Source organism: Labeo rohita, chromosome 16, assembly GCF_022985175.1.
Source record: "Labeo rohita strain BAU-BD-2019 chromosome 16, IGBB_LRoh.1.0, whole genome shotgun sequence".
Taxonomy (NCBI): Eukaryota; Metazoa; Chordata; class Actinopteri; order Cypriniformes; family Cyprinidae; genus Labeo; species Labeo rohita.
This window is the reverse complement of record NC_066884.1, coordinates 26,335,726-26,355,544: the sequence shown is the minus strand read 5'-3', so window position 1 is coordinate 26,355,544 and position 19,819 is coordinate 26,335,726. Positions and strand designations below refer to the sequence as shown.

Sequence of the window (19,819 nt, the reverse complement as noted above, 5' to 3'; positions counted from 1 at the left end):
TATACAGAGTAAGCCCATGTTGTTGTATGTTTGGTTGTAGCGGGTTTTTGAGGGAGCGCTGTGTGTGTTGTGGTTTTGGACTTTGAGCTTGTGTTTGGTTGTGAGTGTGTAGGCTGGGAGGAAGTGCTGACTGGCCACAGTAAAGTGCTGACAGTAAAAGAGACAGTGCCTGAAATAAGACATGGATCCATAGAGACCAGCACGTATTCAGGGAAGAGAAGAAAACACGCACTGATTTATGTATTCAAAGACACCATTTTACTAAAACAACGTCTACTAGCTTTCTTATTTGAACTGCTTCTGCCTTTACAAAAGATCACACATTTACTCATTCTGAACTTTCACATATTTTCCAGAGCTGTATAATGCTATTCCCAACTCAGACACACACACACACACACAGTTGGTGTGTCATTGCTTACTATACTGTTTGGGGTGGGTTTTTATAATCATTCCATGAATGATCAGAGATTCAGGTACTTTTTTGAATGAGGAAATGCTGATGTGCCAAAATCTAGTTTATTTGTCACATATGCTGTTGGGGTGTATTGTGAAATAGTCTTATTGTCTTATTGCCAGATTTCTGTTTATGGGTTTGTGTAGTTACTGTCAGGCCTACTTTACATACTAATATTGATTCTTTAGAAGCCTGTCTGGCTGGACTGTGAGAGCACTGAGGGGAACTGTTGTAATTTATTCCTGAAAATCCTTTTATTTATTTATTTTACTAGTGATGCTTTCAGCCTTCTGTATTTGGACTTTGGGTGAATAATTTGATGAGTTATTTGGCAGATTTTATAATGTTTACCATAAGATCATTAATAATTCATAAATAATAAATTACTCCTGCTTGGTGCCAGTCAATTTAAAAATGGATGTATGACATGCTGAATATTTATGTGCAATTAAATCATCAACATTTTCTGATAAAAGCCTTTACAGTTAAGACCTACAACTTTAGAAGTACAGGGGTTGGAAAATGAAACTGAAACACTGGCGGTTTTAGTTGGAGGTTTCTGGAATTTATGCAGCCTGGTGCCCCTTTACTGATCGACATTCCACCAATAAGAGCAGAGTGTGAAGGTTGATTATGTGAAATAGCTCAAACATTGTAAAGAAGGTGGTACGTGTATTAGGATGATAATGCACCAATAAACTGAATATCATGATTTCAGATACTTAATTACCTACAGTAAGTAAGTAAGTAGGGGTCTAATGATTATTGTCTGTCTGATATTAAGCATTTTTTTGGTTATCATGGTTTTATGGTTGATTTTCAAAACTGATTTGCTGATAAAATATATTTAAGCCATTTAAGGAAAGTTTTTGTCAGAGGCCTTGTTATCCTCAGTTTTGACATTAATTTTGACACCAGACATATATATTGGTTCAAAATATTAGTTATCGGTCTACTTGGTCTGTAATAATCGGTATCGGCATTGGCCCTGAAAAACACATATCAGTCTACCCCTAGACTTAAGTGCATTTTTATGTCATTTCATAATTACTTATAGTGTTTTTGAAGTTTTAAGTGTGCTGCTAAATCTACTGACATGCATTTATGGTAAACTGAAATATACATTAATGTAATTTCTGTCAGGGTTTGTACAAAGTGCTTAAAGGGGTCCTATTATGCTCTTTTTCAAAGTCTTGATTTTGTTTTGGGGGTGTACTAGAACACGCTCTCATGATTGGTGGTTATTTATTTTTCACATAATTTACATTATTACAATACCTTTCTCCCAAGAACAAATAGCTTGATTAGTTCTGGGTTTAATGAAATCCAGCCTTCCAAAAAAAGGAAATGTGTTATGATTGGTTAACTGTCTCAGTGCGTTGTGATTGGTGAACAGTTTAGACAGTGTTTCAGTACTGCCACGCCCCTTGTCAAAGCAGTTAGTGGAAGCTAGATTAACAGAGAATCTTACGTTTTAAATATGGATATTTTTCTTACAAAAATGCATCGATTCACTACAGGAGACCCCCCCGGGAGCCATGTGAGACACTTTTTATTATGGATGGATTTTATTAGACTTTATTAGAACTCTGATTGCATTCGTCTGAAAGAAGGAAGTCATATATACCTAGGATGCATGGAGGGTGAGTAAATAATAAGCTACAGTAATGTTGAGTCCCATTCTCAGCCTGCAAGATCGTCAATACATGATATTATCCTGCTAATTTATTTAATTATTTTACATACTTAGTTTCATTGCCCGAAACCAGCTCCAGCATATCAAAAAACATCATCACTGATCAGCCTAGACTATTCTTTGTTTATGCATTTAAAAAACACTTGTGTTTTAAGTGAAGCTATCTACACTGAATAAATCTCACCACACACTGCACACGGCGCATTATCGCTCCGACAGGGACCGTAGATCACGGATTCGGTATGTGTTTCGACCCCATGTACGGCACATGTCTGCGGCACGTTACTCTAGTCAATGCTTTTATTTATAGTCAATGCTTGTGTTTATACCTGCCGTTGAAGCTGCTCTCCATGCTAAAGTTTGGCTAATCCCCCAGCTCGTCCCTACACACCCCCAACAATTCGAATTTCTGTAGGCGGGATTTAATTTAATGATATTCTAATGGACCGCGTTGTGACATCATTGCATCCGGAAAACAAAGTCCGAAGGAGCCATTCGTTTTTAAAAAAGAAATATCTCCCTTTGGAGTGGACTTTAAGATTTGTAAACTTTGTAAACTGTAACTTTGCTGATCTTTTTTATGCCCAAAATACACACCACACACTGACTAAAATGTTAACTTAAAAAAAAAAAAGTACTTTTTGAAATTTAAGACCTGGAGAACTCTTGAAAATGGCAATATTCATGAAGAGGTACTTAAGAAGTGCTGAAATGATTGAAAGACAGTATATTTATGAAATAAGTGTTTCATTTTGTCAATAAGCACATATCTTTTCACACAAAATTTACGCAATTCAAACATCATACCTTTTTTTTCGCTTGTTTCAGTTAATGTCAGAAAACAACTGAGCTAAGCAAGTAGTAGCACTGACAGTGTCATGTAAACATGACTAAAGATGCGAAAAGAGGAACAGATGAACCAAATCAGTTGTACCAGTTTGGATTAAAACTAATGATTTAAAATGTTCTTTTAAGTAAAACTTTATTTTAATAGCATTACAAAGCGCATTTAAGCGTGAAAGTAACACATGAAAGTGTTATAGTGTTTAATTTAATAAACATTATGTAAATATGTATGCTTTAAGGCATTTTGAACCATCTGTTGGTCTGTGTACAGGTTTGTCATATGGGCATTTGGCTGTTGTATCACATCTAAGTTTTGTTTTTTTTAAGCATCTCTTGAGTGTCAAGTTAAAAGCAGTTCAACCTTTAAAATGCATCCCAAGACCTCTGCAAACAGTTTTTGAATTTAAAAATGTGTCCTGTGTGAACATCTCCTTGCTCACTCAGTGTGTTTTTAGCAGCAGCTGGACCTGTGCTGACTGCAGAATCCCCAAACGCATGCTCCACACTGGTACTTCAAGCCTAAATTGCTCAGATGGTAGAAAAATGTACATAACTTGCATACAGTTCAGGAGGGCATGATTAAATATGTTATCTCATGTTTTTAAAGCAATTTTCTGCACTCAGTTAACATGTTAAATTAACAGTAATTCAGTTATTTGCATTAAAATATTGTTTTAAGGTGTTTTTAAGTGGCCTTCTCTAGGAGTACCGTGCTCCTGTTCTCATTAGTATGCATAATGTATGCAAATTAACCTGCATATCCAGGCTGTCTGTTCAACAGCCATACTGAACCCTGTCAGGCTGTGACTTGCATTCCTTAGAGAAATTACTTGCTTATTTGAAGTGCTGCTTCACCATTTATCCCACCTTAGTTTAGATAGTATTTACCATAATGTTATTTAAAGTTAGATATACACCCGATTTTGAACTGGAGGAGCATTTCTTAGACAATTGGAAAACAGATATATAGAAATATACAGAAAGTAGCTCTATTTGTATGTGTCAATAACAATAGCAGAGTATGTAAATGGAGTCTTATCTCATTTCTCAAATGTACTCACCCTTAGACCATCCAAGATGTAGATGAGTTTCTTCATCTGAACATATTTGGAGATGGTTAGCATTACGACACTCACTCACGAATGGAACCTCTGCAGTGCAGTGAATGGGTGCCGTCAGAATGAGAGTACAAATAGCTGATAAAAATATCACCATAATCCATGAGTCCTGTCCATCAGTAAATGTCAATCAATCATAAAGACGTTTTAACTTCAAACTGTTGCTTCTGGTGTAATATGAATTGTCTATCCATAATATTGCTTTTTCCAGTGAAAAAGTGGAGAGAAATAAGCACAGACCAAGCACCATTTTCAAGAGAGAGCAGTCCAAAACAGTTCTTAACAAATCTGTTGGTGGATTTTCATGTGAGAGGACAACAAGGAAAAGACTTTTTAACTGGAGGAAGCATTGTTATAGATTATGGCTTCAGATTTTGGCCAGAAGCAATAGATTAAAGTTAAAATTCAATAATGATAGATTTGTTTCTTATAAACTTGCAGAATTTCACTTTACAAGTAATTGATGGACTAAAGCCATGTCAATTACATGTGGGTTATTGTGTTTTTATAAGCTGTTTGGACTCTCATTCTGACGGCACCCATTTACTGCACAGGATCCACTGGTGAGCAAGTGATGTCATTTGTAAATTTCTCCAAATGTGTTCCTATGAAGAAACAAACTCATTTACGTCTTGGATGGGTTGTCAGCAAATTTTCATTTTTGAGAGAACTATTCCTTTTACATCCATTTTTATATTGTCTATTCAATGGTTTTGTCTGACACAATAATCTAACAACTTTGAATTTCTTTCATGTAGGGGCTTTTCTCAGCCAATATGGAATTTAAATATGCAATTACAGTTGAGGTCAAAAGTTTACATACACCTTGAAGAATCTGCAAAATGTTATTTATTTTACCAAAATAAGAGGAATCATACAAAATACATGTTATTGTTTATTTAGTACTGACCTGAATAAGATATTTCACCTAAAAGATCTTTACATATAGTCCACAAGAGAAAATAATTGAATTTATAAAAATGTTCAAAAGTGTACATACACTTGATTCTTAATACTGTGTTGTTATCTGAATCATCCACAGCTGTTTTTTTTGTTTTTTTAGTGATAGTTGTTTATGAGCCCCTTGTTTGTCCGAACAGTTAAACCAACCCCTGTTCTTCAGAAAAATCCTTCAGGTCCCACAAATTCTTTGGTTTTTTAGCATTTTTGTGTATTTGAACACTTTCCAACAATGACTGTATGATTTTGAAATCTATCTTTTCACACTGAGGACAACTGAGGGACTCATATGCAACTATTACAGAAGGTTCAAATGTTCACTGATGCTTCAGAAGGAAAACAAAGCATTAAGAGCCGGGGGGGTGTAAACTTTTGAATAGAATGAAGATGTGTACATTTTTTTATTTTGTCTAAATATCTTTTTTTTTTTTCATTTAGTACAGCCCTTCAGAAGCTACAGAAGGTACTTACATGTTTTCCAGAAGACAAAATAAGTTAAATTTACCCTGATCTTCAAATTCCAAAAGTTTTCACCCCCCCCAGCTTCCCTTAATGCATTGTGTTTCCTTCTGTAGCATCAGTGATCGTTTGAACCTTCTGTAATAGTTGTATATGAGTCCCTCAGTTGTTCTCAGTGTGAAAAGGTGGATCTTACAGCCATTGTTGGAAAAAAACATTTGTGAGACCAAAAAGATTTTTCTTGTGGACTATGTGTGAATGCCTTTTATGTGAAATATTTTATTCAGGTCAGTACTAAATAAAAAAATAACATGCATTTTGTATGATCCCTCTTATTTAAGTAAAACAATTAACATTTTGCAGATTCAAGGTGTATGTAAACTTTTGACCTCTACTGTAATTGTGATTCATTCAATTAACTTATCTGCATTTGCTTAAAATCTATAATTGATTGACAGTCCAGTGTTTTAAATTTGCTGCTTAATGGTAAAAAGGTCTGTGTGTGTATTTTAGTTGTACATTCATATATTTATTGTCCTTGAGCAGGGGAAGTAAATGAAAGAAGTGTTAAAACATGTACAACCCTGAGGGGATTGTAGAGGAAGGATTATGTTGTCGGAGCCATGCGCATTACGCATCAGATCTTACAGAACAACTTAACATTAATGAAACAATATAATAACCTTGGACCACAGCCACTCTTTAACCTGACAGTAAATATCATAGACCATGTTAAGTAAGAATAAACTGACAAGAGATGGTTATTTTAACACGTTCATAGCTTGGAACAGAAGGCGTCCTGACTTTGTTTTATTATCTTTTCCTTTTTTGTAGATCCTGAAGATTATCAGCCACCGATATGGAAATCCTACTGTAAGTATGATCCTTTTTTTATATTATACATGTACTAGTTCCAGTTGACTTCACACTTTGTCAAAACAGCCAGAATAACATACACTCAGTTGAAGAAATACAATGATCTAAGCTTCAAACAGAAGGACATTGCATCATGGGAATGTGGTCTGCCACAGAAAAAGTTGACAGGAGTGATTCTAAAGCACTTTTTCCAGAAGGTCTCCCTGGTCAGTAATCATTATCTCAGATTTTGTAGCCCATCCCACGATTCAACTCATTTTCCCTCGCATTCACTCCCACTGTGCAGTATTTTTAGAGCAGGCCCCGTCCTTGTCATTCTGGTGGACGTTGTCCAGAACCCACAGCTCGTTCTGAGCTTCTTTGACAAAAACTTGGCATCGTTGTCAGATGCCTTCCTGCTTCCTGTGAGGAAAAATCAGAGTAGTGAGTCCAGACTCTGTCTGTGCTCGGACTGCGGCGGCCAATTGCTGCTCTCCATGATGAGCAGATTTTAATGAAGTCATCAAGAGAAGGTCACGTCCATGTCGAGCTGAAGTATCCCCGCACATCTGCTGCTGTTTTTGAGCCGGCATTGATCATTTCACTAGTGCTGCTCTCTTCACACTGATCTAAATGCCATTATTTTAACTTCTCTCTATTACAGAACTAATTGGTTGAGATTGATGATATACTGTGAAGTCCAAGAATCCTCTAGTCAATAAGCTTTCATAATATATTTTTTACTGTTTAATTGAAAACATAAATGCAAGATTTTCTAGATTTTTCTTAATCCTTAAACCTTGAATGCACAACTTAATTGTACCATTTTTCAATGTAAAAATTATATAGCAAATAAAACAATAATAGTATTTTTTTACAAGTATCATAAATTGTTAATTAATATTGTTTTGTTTTAGAAGAATCAACCCACACAACATTTTACAACCTGAGCTAATCTTGCCTTGTCATTAAAAATTATCTGATATTTAAAGATATAGAAAAGACCCTATTTAAAGATATAGAAAGACCCTACAGATCTGGATCTGTAGGGTCTTTCTATGGCGTAATTTTAGGTTTTAGGTTTTTTTGCATGTTTGTTGCACCACATGAACTTGCTTTGGCGGAAAAAAGATGGTATAAAGGTGGTATAATAAGCAGTGAAGCAGTTATAATAATAATATAACAAAAGTAATAATAACAAATTATACTTAATAATTTCTTAAGTATTTTATTTTAGTAATGAAACTTTTTTATTCATTATGATATCAGGACAGTTGTATCACAATTATTTTTTTTTACTCCTCCACCCCCCACAAATAATATCTAGAAAAAGTATTTTAGTTTAGAATTTTGTTTACACCTTGCAGAATCTGCAAAATGTTAATTTTTTTACCAATATAAGAGGGATCATAAAAATTGCATGCTATTTTTTATTTAGTACTGACCTGAATAAGATATTTCACATATAGTCCACAAAAGAAAATAATAGTTAAATTTAAAAAATTGACCCTGTTCAAAAGTTTTCATACACTTGATTCTTAATACTATGTTGTTATCTGAATGATCCACAGCTGTTTTTTGGTTGTTTGTTTGTTTGTTTTTTGATGAGTGATAGTTGTTCATGAGTCCCTTATTTGTCCTGAACAGTTAAACTGCCTGCTGTCCTTCAGAAACGTCCTTCAGGTCCCACAAATTTTTTGGTTTTTCAGCATTTTTGTGTATTTGAACCCTTTCCAACAATGACTGCATGATTTTGAGATCCATCTTTTCACACTGAGGACAACTGAGGGACTCATATGCAACTATTACAGAAGGTTCAAACATTCACTGATGCTTCAGAAGGAAACACATTGCATTAAGAGCCAGGGGGTGAAAACTTTTGAACAGAATAAAGATGTGTACATTTTTCTTATTTTGCCTAAAGGTCATATTTTTTCATTTAGTATTGCCCTTCTTCATCTACAGAAGATACTTACATGTTCCCCAGAAAATAAAATGCGTTAATTTACCCTGATCTTCAAATTCCAAAAGTTTTCACCCCCCAACATTTTTTTCTCTTCCGCGTCAGTCTTCGACACGCATTCATGAGTAACATGCTAAAGGTGTATTTCCACTTTAGTGATGTAGTCTTCAAATTCAAAGTCCCCATTTTTATCATTGTGAATGAAGTAACTCGCTATCAAAGGAATGTTGTTTGAACTGACCGCAAATTGACCTTGCCTGTGCAAGCTGATTATTTAGGCGAGGATAACCTGAGGAATTCCTGGTATTAACCTCCATTCTCTGCACTACATTTTTAAACAAACAGGCACAATCAAAACATCTAAGCTTAAACCCCCCCTTAAGCTGAATACTGGCCCTTCATGTACGCCATTCCCATATTGACCAACTGTTGGTGTTGATTTATCTGTTTGCCTCTTGCGCAGTGTTCATTTTTCAATAGCTTTACCAATATTACCCAATCCACTTTTATAATGCGTTGTAGCTTAGTCTGACAGCAGTGATTGTGGGTGTGTGTCATCAAGCTCAAATCTAATGGATTAATGTCTAACAGAGAATGCTGTGTTTTTACATGTTCTATCTTATCCAGTATCTTACTGCAGCAATATAAAGATTAGAGGTAAAATAAACTAAAATTTCTCCAGTTGGGTTGCTGCTCATGGTGAAAGATCCAATATCAACTAAAAAAATTAATTAACAAATAAATATATATATCTATATATCTATATATATATATATATATATATATATATATATATATATATATATATATATACATTAGTTTAGAAAAATAGCAAAAATGTTTTTCTTTTTTTGTTCATCAGTGTACCAGCTACAGCAGGAAGCACCAAGACCAAAGAGGATCACATGTCCTCAGGAGGTAAATACAGGAAAATGTGTGTAAACACTCCCAAGGTTTATCAAACATGACTCATATTGATTCATGCTGCATATCTTTTACTAAACACTACAGCAGATGTTCAGACTATCTCCATGTACACAAAATCTTGTTAGAAGGACTCTGCTGTTAGAAAAAACAGGAGTGTGTAACCACCATATCACCAGTGATTTGTGTTAAAAACTGTTTTTCTCTCTCTTACCTTCTTCTCTCTTGACTTGCAGATGGAGAGCAGACCCAAATACTATGGAAGAGAGTGAGTGTCCAACTTAATTAGTGGTGTTTTGGAAGCAAAGCATTAATACTACCAGAGTCAGACATTTACTTTTCATTGAAGGGCAATATTTGATTTACAGGAGCATTTTTTACATTTGTGAAGGCAATTTTTATAATCACCTTATTATTATAAAAAACATACTATGTTGTTTTTAATGTCAAAAACTTAATTTACCTAATACTTAAATTACTTTGATCAATATTTTAATCTCTTGTCAATAACAATACATTCTTTAAATTGTATCTAAATTATATGTGTAAAAAAACAGGAGCTCATAGGGCTGCAATATTATGATAAAAATCATTGTTGTAGATTATTGCTCTTTATATTGAAATAATGATTTTTAATATCAGTATAGAAAACAATATACTGTAAAACATTTTTGTTTTGGGCACATCACATTCTGGCTTCACAGACAAACATGTCGATCCATGACATTAGCCAAGTCTGGCATAAGTTATGCAAAAACTAGTTATAATCACTGAAGCTACGAAATTTAATATTTTATTTACATTGCATCTGCAATTTGTTGTTTATGATGAGGGAATTTATGAGTGTGTGTATTCAACAACAGCTCCAGTGTTTTCAGTGCTGACTAATCTAAGCACCTCTGATTGGCCAATGCATTCTTAAGTTCAACAGAAACATGTTTGATTGGTTATAAGGCTCAACGCTGCATATAACAGCACTTAAAAGCAGTCTGATGCAGTGTGAGTGGAACTAAATGTAATTCCACAAATTGACACTTTTCATTCATTTTCACATTGCATTTTAATTGATGGCTGTAATACGTTTATTACTTAAATTTATGGGGCATTTTTGTTCATTTTGGTGGCATTTCTCCCACAAGTCCTCGTTAATTTAACTTTTTACCCTCTTCCTTCAAGATTGTGTGTGAAATTTAGAGTGACTTAGCAGAATTTATGGTTTAAAGGAGAAGTTCACTTCCAAGATATTCATGAATTCTTTCTGTAGTTGAAAAGAAATTAGGTTTTTAAAGGAAAACATTTAAGGAATTATCTCCATATAGTGGATTTCTATGGTGCCTGTGAGTTTGAACATCCAAAATGCATATTCAGTGCAGCTTCAAAGGGCTCGAAAACAATCCCAGATTAAAAATACGGGTTTTATGTAGCAGAACGATCAGTCATTTTCTAAAAGAAATAAAAATGTATATACTTTTTAACCTCAAATGCTTGTCTTGTCTAGCTCTGCGATGCGCATACATATTCTGTGTAATCCGGGTCAATACGGTTAGGGTATGTAAAAAAACTCCCATCTGATTTTCTCCTCCAACTTTAAAATCGTCCTACATCACTGTTTTACCTTTTTTTGTAAAGGGTGTTTGATCTTTGCATGTTCACTTTGTAAACACTGAGTCGGTACTTTTGCAGCAATGTAGGATGATTTTAAAGTTGGAGGAGAAAATGAGATGGGAGTTTTTCGACATACCCTGACTGTATTGACCCAGATTACACAGAGTATGCATACGCATGGCAGAGCTAGACAAGACGAGCATTTGAGGTTAAAAAGTATATAAATTTTCTTTTTTTTTTTAGAAAATGACCCATCGTTCTGCTAGATAAGACCCTTATTTCTACATTTAAACTGCATTTTGGAAGTTCAAACTCACGGACACCATAGAACTCCACTATATGGAGATAATTCCTAAAATGTTTTCCTCAAAAAACATAATTTCTTTACGACTGAAGAAAGAAAGGCATGAACATTTTGGATGACAATGGGGTGAGTATATTATCTGTAAATTTTTGTTCTGGAAGTGAACTTCTCCTTTTAAGAGTGTTATGAGGTGGTCCATATTGATTTTGTGCAGTGATGTGCATGAGGGTGCAAATATGAAATAGTGCATGAGGGAGAGAGAAAAAGAAAGTGATTTATGTTGTGTCAATTGAGTGAGAGTGCATGTGCATGTGAATATGTAAGCATGAGAGAAACTGTGTGTGTGTATGTGTACCAAGGTAAATGATGGTGTCTGTGCACAGGTTCCATGGTCTGATTTCCAGAGAGCGTGCAGATGAACTGCTGGCTGGGACAGAAGGTGCTTACCTCATCAGAGAGAGTCAGAGACAACCAGGAACATATACACTTGCTTTGAGGTACACAGCATTATTTTTAATGTTATTTCTTATTGTTTTACTGTGTTTTTTTTCACAGTTGAAAACAGTTGTGCTGCCTAATACTTTTATGGAAACTATGATACATTTTTATTTAAGAGTTTATTAATGAATAAAATGTTCAAAAGAACAGCATTTATTTGAAATAGGAGGCTTTTACTGTCACTTTATAACCTAATAATTTTAATACATCCATGAATAAAAGTATTAATTTCTTTTAAAATATTATATTATATACTTTGCTTAACAATGTACAGAAACATTATAATATTATTATAATATTATATAACACTTTATAATATCATATAGTAATACATCGTAATATGTCATACTGCTTGTCTATCACTCAGATTTGGTGGCCAGACTCTGAACTACCGACTCTTTTATGATGGAAAGCACTTTGTGGGAGAGAAACGTTTCGAGTCAGTTCACGATCTGGTTACAGACGGCCTCATTACTCTCTATATTGAGACAAAGGCAGCAGAATACATTGCCAAGATGACCACAAACCCCATCTATCAGCATCTGGGATACACCTCTCTCCTGAGGGACAAAATCACTCATAGACTCAACCGGACACGCTCTGAGCCCAAAAAAGTTACTTTCCAGCAGGATGAAAAGGTGAGGTGCCTACCTCTTCTTATATAGATTGTAACCTTTCTAACATGTTACTAAGGTTAAAGCCAACAGTATCAGCAATGCATGATCAATTAAAGATATAATATACTGCATAATCAATAGATAATATAATCAAACCATAGTCACTAATGCCATATAATACTGATAAAACAATTTGTGACAGTTTTTGTTCAATTCAGTCATAAAAATGTTCTGTTTTTGTGGGTTCCCACAGGCAGGGCTCGACATTAAGCCTTGACATGTGCTTGTCCTTTGGACAAATAAATCAGTCATTCACTTGTCATAGTAAAAAAGTTACTTGTCCAGGGCAAAAAAAGCCATTTCTAATCCATTCTGAAGCAATAGTCTTTTCACTGCTCTGTGAGGTCTTGCTTTAAACAGCGTATTTGTGATATTTGCCTTAAATTGATTTCTAGGACACTTTGTAACTTCATGAAGGGCAATATTTTCGTAACCTTACGAAATGCAGGTGTCATCATTTAGGTCAAATTCTTACAATTTATCAGTACATTCAATTAGAATAATTAGATTCTGAATGGTTGTTACCATTCAAATGAAATCAGTATGAACAAACTCCATCTTTCCACTGCAGAGGAAACACTGAAGCTGCATTGAAAGTGCCATTTAGATGTATTTACTCAGACTGTTTAATGACGATAAGAGGTTCCATAAATGCATTTACACAGTAAAATTGCAAATGCATAAATACTGTTGTAAGATTAACATTTTACTTAACATATAAATCTGAAATGTTGATACCTTTAAATATGAAACCAAACCACCAGTAGGTGGCAGCAAGTCACTTAACAAGTCTTAATGAGTGAGTCACGGATTTCGCCAATTCGTTCAAATGTTTAATTCGAGTGACTTTATGTGTCTTTATGAATGGCTCACTGAATCATTGACTCACCCGATTTGTTCAAAAAAGATGAATCATCCAGTAATGAAACACTGTTGTGTGTTGCCCGGAGATGCGCAACTGTTCTGCTGTGGCTTTGCTTAATGTGTCAAAAATTCAAGTCAGTTAATATTAAGTAATTGTTCATTGAACTACTGTTGTATAAAATCAGTGTCACATTTGCAATCGTGCTGGTGTTTTGTCCTGTGATGTTGCTTATCTATATCATATGATATATACAATATTTATCTTTTTTTCTACTGCAGTATGTTTGTTTCTTTGTGTGTGTTGTTGCGCCTATTAGTTTTGATTTTTCCGTGAGTCATATAGGCTGCACGAGCCTCAACTGACGCAACCTTGATACTGTTCGTCATCAGTCACTGTTTACACTGAAAGTAATAAAATCAGAATCATTCTCACCAAAGGTTTAATGCTGCCCTGGTTATTGTTTGTTATTGATGTTTTAATCAGGTTACTTGTCGAGTCGGGCAAGTAAAATTCTCTTTCACTTGCCCTTTCCCAAAATCCACTTGTCCCAGACAAGCATTAATGTCAAGCCCTGCACAGGGCTTCGTTTTAGGACCTTTGTTGTTTTTTGTTGTATATATTGTAGACTAATCAGGAAACTTGGGATACATTTGGTTGTTTTTTTTTTGTGTTTTTTTTTATGTTATTGCTCATTTTGGCAATTTTAGCGTTGTAGTCAAACCATGGTCACTTGTGCCAAATAATGGTGATAAAACAGTTTTTGTTCAAGTCAGTCATAAAAATTTTCTTTTTTTGTGGCGTTCCACAGGGCTTCGTTTTAGGACCTTTTCTGGTTTTCATTGTACTGTATATATTGTAGGCTAATCAGGAAACTTAAGATACATTTGGTTTGTTTTTTTATGTTATTGCTTATTTCAGTACTCTGACTAACGACTTAAAGATATAATATACAGAATAATCAACAGACATTGTAATCAAACCATGATCACTTATGCCAAGTACTGGTGATAAAACAACTTTTTACCAGCTTTTTTTCACAATTTTTGTTGAAATCAGTCATAAAAATGTTCTGTTTTTTTTTTGTGGCGTCCCACAGGGCTTTGTTTTAGGACCTTTGTTTTTTTCGTTGTATATATTGTAGGCTAATCAGGAAACTTGGGATACATTTGGTTGTTTTTTTTTTTTTTTTTTTTTTGACGTTATTGCTCATTTTGGCAATCAATAGACATTGTAATCAAACCATGGTCACTTGTGCCAAATAATGGTGATAAAACAATTTGTGACAGCTTTTGTTCAAGTCAGTCATAAAAATTTTCTCTTTTTTGGTGGAGCACTCTGACTAACAACGTAAAGATACAATATACAGAATAATCAATAGACATTGTAATCAAACCATGATCCCTTTTTTTGTTGAAATCCATCATGAAAATGTTCGTTTTTTTTTTTTTGTGGTTTGTGGCATCCCACAGGGCTTTGTTTTAGGACCTTTGTTTTTTTTTCGTTATATATATTGTAAGCTAATCAGGAAACTTGGGATACATTTGGTTGTTTTATTGCTCAGTTCGGCACTCTGACTAATGACTTAAAGAGATCATATACTGAGTAATCAATAGACATTATAATCAAACCATGGTCACTTATGCCAAATAATGGTGATAATACACTTTGTGATTTTTGTTTAAATCAGTCATGAAACTGTTTTTTTTTTGTGTGTGTGTGTAGTCCACAGTACTTTGTTTTAGGACCTTTTTTGATTTTCATTGTATACAGTATTCAACATTTGAAGTGGATCAGAAAACTTCATCAAAGTTCATCAAAGACAAGAACGGGTTTTGTTTCGGTTTTAGGACAACTTTGCTGAAAGGTTTTGATCCACTTCAAATGTCGACTACTGTATATTATAGGCTAATCAGCAAACCTGGGATTCATTAGATTGCTTTTTTGATGTTATTGCTTATTTTGGCACTCCGACTAACAACTTAAAGATATAATATACTGAATAATCAATAGTAATTATAATCAAACTATGGTCACTTATGCCAAATAATGGTGATAAAACAACTTGTGACAGTTTTTGTTGAAATCAGTCATAAAAATGTTCTGTTTTTTTAGTGGGGTCCCACAGGGCTTCATTTTAGGACCTTTGTTGTTTTTCGTTGTGCTGTATATATTGTAGGCTATCAGGAAACTTGGGATACATTTGTTTGTTTTTTGACGTTATTGCTCATTTCGGCACTCTGACTAACGATTTAAAGATATAATATACTGAAAAATCAATATACATTATAATCAAACCACGGTTACTTATGCCAAAAATGGTGACAAAACAATTTGTGACAGTTTTTGTTGAAATCAGTCATAAAAATGTTCTGTTCTGCCACAGGGCTTTGTTTCAGGACCTTTGTTATTTTTTGTTGCATTTATTGTAGGCTAATCAGGAAACTTATGATGTTATTGCTCATTTCAGCACTCCAGCTAACAATAATGCTTGAAATTTTGTTTTAGTTTCTTTATTTGAGCCATGTTTGGTATTTGAGATTATATTACATGCAGAATCCAGTAAGAGAATACATCATCTCTGTGTCTGTGTACATTGAAAACAGGAAACAGGCACTGGCACCGCTTCATTATGCATGTGTCCAGAGATGTTATCAAGGTTTTATTGCTAAGAGTAAACACAAACAAGGTTTTTTCCTTGTTTTTCCTTTTTCAGCCAAATCATGCTGTCAGACACCATCCTTTTGACAAATCATTATTAGAATGGTATTTAGACAAATAAAAAGGAGCATTTCTTTGCATGCATTTGGAAGATTAGAAGAGTGTGTGAGTGTTTCAGCATCATGGTGTGCATCTTTGATGAAAGATAATGCCATGAATGTGTTGTCTCCACTCTCATTTATCAGACGCACTGTCTGGTTCACTGACGGGAGAGTTTGATCAAATCAGTCAGGTCTACCGTTACCTCTTTGTGAATTCTGTTGCCTCACTCTTGAGGTGAAATGGCTCTTCGTGAGAGCTCTATGAAATAAACATAAGCAATGATCAAACATTAGTGAATTAGTCAAAGGAAATGTGGTTTGTTTACCCAGAGACATGGATTTTTTTTTGTTGCAGACACCAGGCCTAGAATTTTTAATGTAACTCAGTTGCCTAAGGATTCAAATTAACATGAATTAACTCATACTTTTTTTTTTTTCATTTTGCAGTTTTGTACAAATGTCCACTAGGGGGCAGCTTCAACAAGCTGTCAAACTGAGAATATGGATTTGCATATATACATACTTCAAAAGATCTGTTTTGTTGCAGCCCAGTATGCATGCTACTAGGTTTTCTTTCTTTTATGTCTCACACACTGTGATGCAAGTTTAATGTAGAGAGAACGCAATTAAAACCATATGTTTTTTTTTTTTCTGAGAAGTCCAACCTGCTATAAACAACATTTGCAATTTAAATTTTAAAGCAATAAAATGTAAAACACATCATAATCAATGTTACATTTTGTTTATTCTCAATATTGTGTGTGGACAGTACAGTCATTACAATACAAATAAATCATCACAGTCATTTTGCTGAGACAAGCAAAAATAAAGTTTTCATACTTTGATCTGATCTCACAGCACACATAACATTCTGGAACATTTCCCTCAGCCTAATCCAGACAACATTTTACATCTGGCGCAATGAAGATAAAATGACAAACCCAAAACTCAGTGAATCATCCATACTGGTATTCTCTGATCGTAATGATGTGATTCATGATAATAACTGTGCAGTTATCATTTTAATATTGGCTGTAATTTATTGCTGCTTTGTTACAGTGTAAAAACTATAAAAAGTGCTATTTTTAGTATTATTTAATTACTGTTGTAGTATTTATTAACATTTTGAATGAGATTTTTATATTTTCAGTTTTAGTTTAAGTTTTAGCACTTTTATGGTTTTATTTGTTTTTTTTTTAATAGCTTTAATTTATTTGTATTCATTTTAGTTTTAGTCAGCTCATATAATATTAGTAATTTATTAATATATTAGATTTTATTTTAGCTTTGTTTCAATTAACAAAAGCTATTTTGATAGTTTTTTTGTTAACAATAATAGTGCTAGTCTAATGTTGTCAATTGTTATAGATCTATATTTAACCCTTTGACTGCCACTCCCTATCTTGAACATAGACATGAAAATGCACTATCCAAAGTTAAATTTTCATGAACGAAAACATTTTGTAATATGATTTTGATGTACAGTTTCCATGGTAATGCAATGTCTGATTTTAAAATGGTTTTCAAAGGATGAGTTTTGAGATAAGTTTAAGTTTTCAGGTGATATATAATTTCGTAAGATTTCCATTGCGTGATAGGGAAAAAGGCAACGACGAAAGTCAGAACTCCTGTTATGATGTAGATTTTTGAGGTGCACTCTTGTCATAAATTAATCTATTACTTTTCCTACATAATTTGAAACACAAAACAGTGGTAAAATATCTATTTAGGAGTCTTAGACCTTCCAAACAACGTCATGATTAGATTAGGATTTATTTGTAATATGGTGAAGTAAACTTAGGCGTCCCACAGAGTGGAAAGTGACAGTTAAAGGGTTAAGGCTTTTCGTGATAATTGGCTCACCCTGGAAGGTTTAGCTAATGTGTTACAATTGGTATGTAATCACTATCATCATCATCATCATCATCATTATCCTAACAATCAATTATTATAAGGTAATTTAGTCTTTTTTGAGATTTTTTTTGACCTCACACACCCTGAAATCACTTTTACATCACTGTCGTGATTTACGGTATGTGTGTCTGAGCATTTGCCAGTCACATTTAGGGGTGTGTCTTTCTATGACGGCAATTTTCTTGTGTGATAATGTCACTAAAACACTCACCTTGCCTGTCTGGTCACCTGCGCAGCTCACAGTTCACATGGCTCTTTTCTTCTAATAAGTAATCGCTTAAGTGTTCTGCAGGCCTGGCAAGTTCCAACTAAAACCACTCGCTGCTGATGGATCGGAGTTATTAGAATTAGCGCTGAGCTCTGTGGTGATTTATCATCGTTGTTTACATTATATTTCAGCACTGCAGCTTTTAAAATGAAAGATTGGAATTATCAGTTTTTTACTTTCCTGCATTTGCTTTGTACATAAGTCATAATAATGTCTCTTTGGCCGTTTTGACAAAATGCAATTTTTGTCCTTCATGTCCTGCTGTGCAGACAGTGACAGACAGTATTTCGAATGAATTCAATAGTGTATTAAATGAAAATAGCGCATGTTTTTCACATAGGATGTGGGTTGTACTGTACACATTTTCTGTGCCCTCGTTCTGTCTGTCTCCTCAGCTGCGGGGGTCTCTTCTGTCAATACAGTGGTCTCTAAAAAGAGGCTAGGCTTTATTGTCTCTCTTTTGTGTTTCGCTTTGTGCCTCTTTCATTGGGAGACAAGAAGCCATCTGCCTTAGGACAAAAAGTGCAAGTCTTGCTCATGCACTCACACTGTCTGCGTGCTCCATCTCCCTCTTCCCTTTTATCACTCCCCAGCATCCCTTTATATTGTTTTTTGACTGTATAGCTTAAATGTATGACTGTTTTTGCTTCAGTGTTGGTATTGCAGTTTAGGTTATGTGAACTGGATGTTGGTGCTCTAAGCACTTTAAATTAGTAATAAAAATTAAGTTTACATTTTGCAACAATACATACACCTAAGCAGTTGAGATTATTATACTTAAAGGGATAGTTCACCCAGAAATGAAAATTCTATCATTAATTATTCACCCTTGTGCCGTTCCAAACCTGTAAGAGCTTCTTCGTTCATCTTCTGAAAACAAATTAGTATATTTTTGATGAAATCCGAGAGCTTTCTGAGCCTCCATAGACAGCTACACAACTGACATGTTCAAAGCCCAGAAAGGTAGTAAGCACATTATTAAAATAGTCCATGTGATACTGGCACTTAATTGTTGAATCAAGTTATTTTTTTGTTTTCTTTGCACACAGAAATTATTCTTGTAGCTTCATAAAATTAAGGTTAAACCACTGATGTCACATGGACTATTTTAACATTGTCCTTACTACCTTTCTGGGCCTTAAATGTGTCAGTTGCATTGTTGTCTATGCAGAAAGCTCTTGGATTTCATAAAAAAAATATCGTAATTTGTGTTCTGAAGATGAATGAAGGTCTTACGGTTTGGAACGACATGAGGGTGAGTAATTAACAACAGAATTTGCATTTTTGGGTGAACTAACCCTTTAAAAACCTTATTTCACTTATAAACCAAAGACTGCTCTTGTAAAACCCCTTTTTTAAGATTTAAGGTGCTTTCCTTAAATATGCTGATTTCAACGCATGTTAAACATGAATAATAAAACTCTTTAGTTTAGGACTACAAACCAAAAAGCACTATATTGATTATATAAATTGCCATTAGATTGTCCATCAGCTATTTGTGCCCTAGATATCAGCATCAGCTTTGAAAACCCCATATTAGTCGACCAGTAGAACACATGTTAGCTGCTCTGTACCCCCAGCACACAAAAATGTGTGTCACTGTGGAGGTCAGCAGCAATAAAAACCACACCAGCGCTTTTTTAGCAGTGCT

General features: G+C 34.4%; 1 protein-coding gene across 1 annotated transcript in view; it reads left to right on the top strand.

Annotated features, from left to right (window-relative positions):
* The first annotated feature begins 6,329 nt into the window (after window positions 1-6,329).
* Window positions 6,330-19,819, top strand: part of chn2 (chimerin 2) — a 33,155-nt gene continuing 19,665 nt past the window's right edge. Inside the window, exons 1-5 of the mRNA XM_051132487.1 lie at window positions 6,330-6,409; window positions 9,217-9,272; window positions 9,515-9,546; window positions 11,571-11,684; window positions 12,053-12,323. Coding sequence (XP_050988444.1) covers window positions 9,515-9,546; window positions 11,571-11,684; window positions 12,053-12,323 — 417 coding nt within the window. The 5' untranslated portion in view covers window positions 6,330-6,409; window positions 9,217-9,272. The remainder of the gene's footprint in view (window positions 6,410-9,216; window positions 9,273-9,514; window positions 9,547-11,570; window positions 11,685-12,052; window positions 12,324-19,819) is intronic.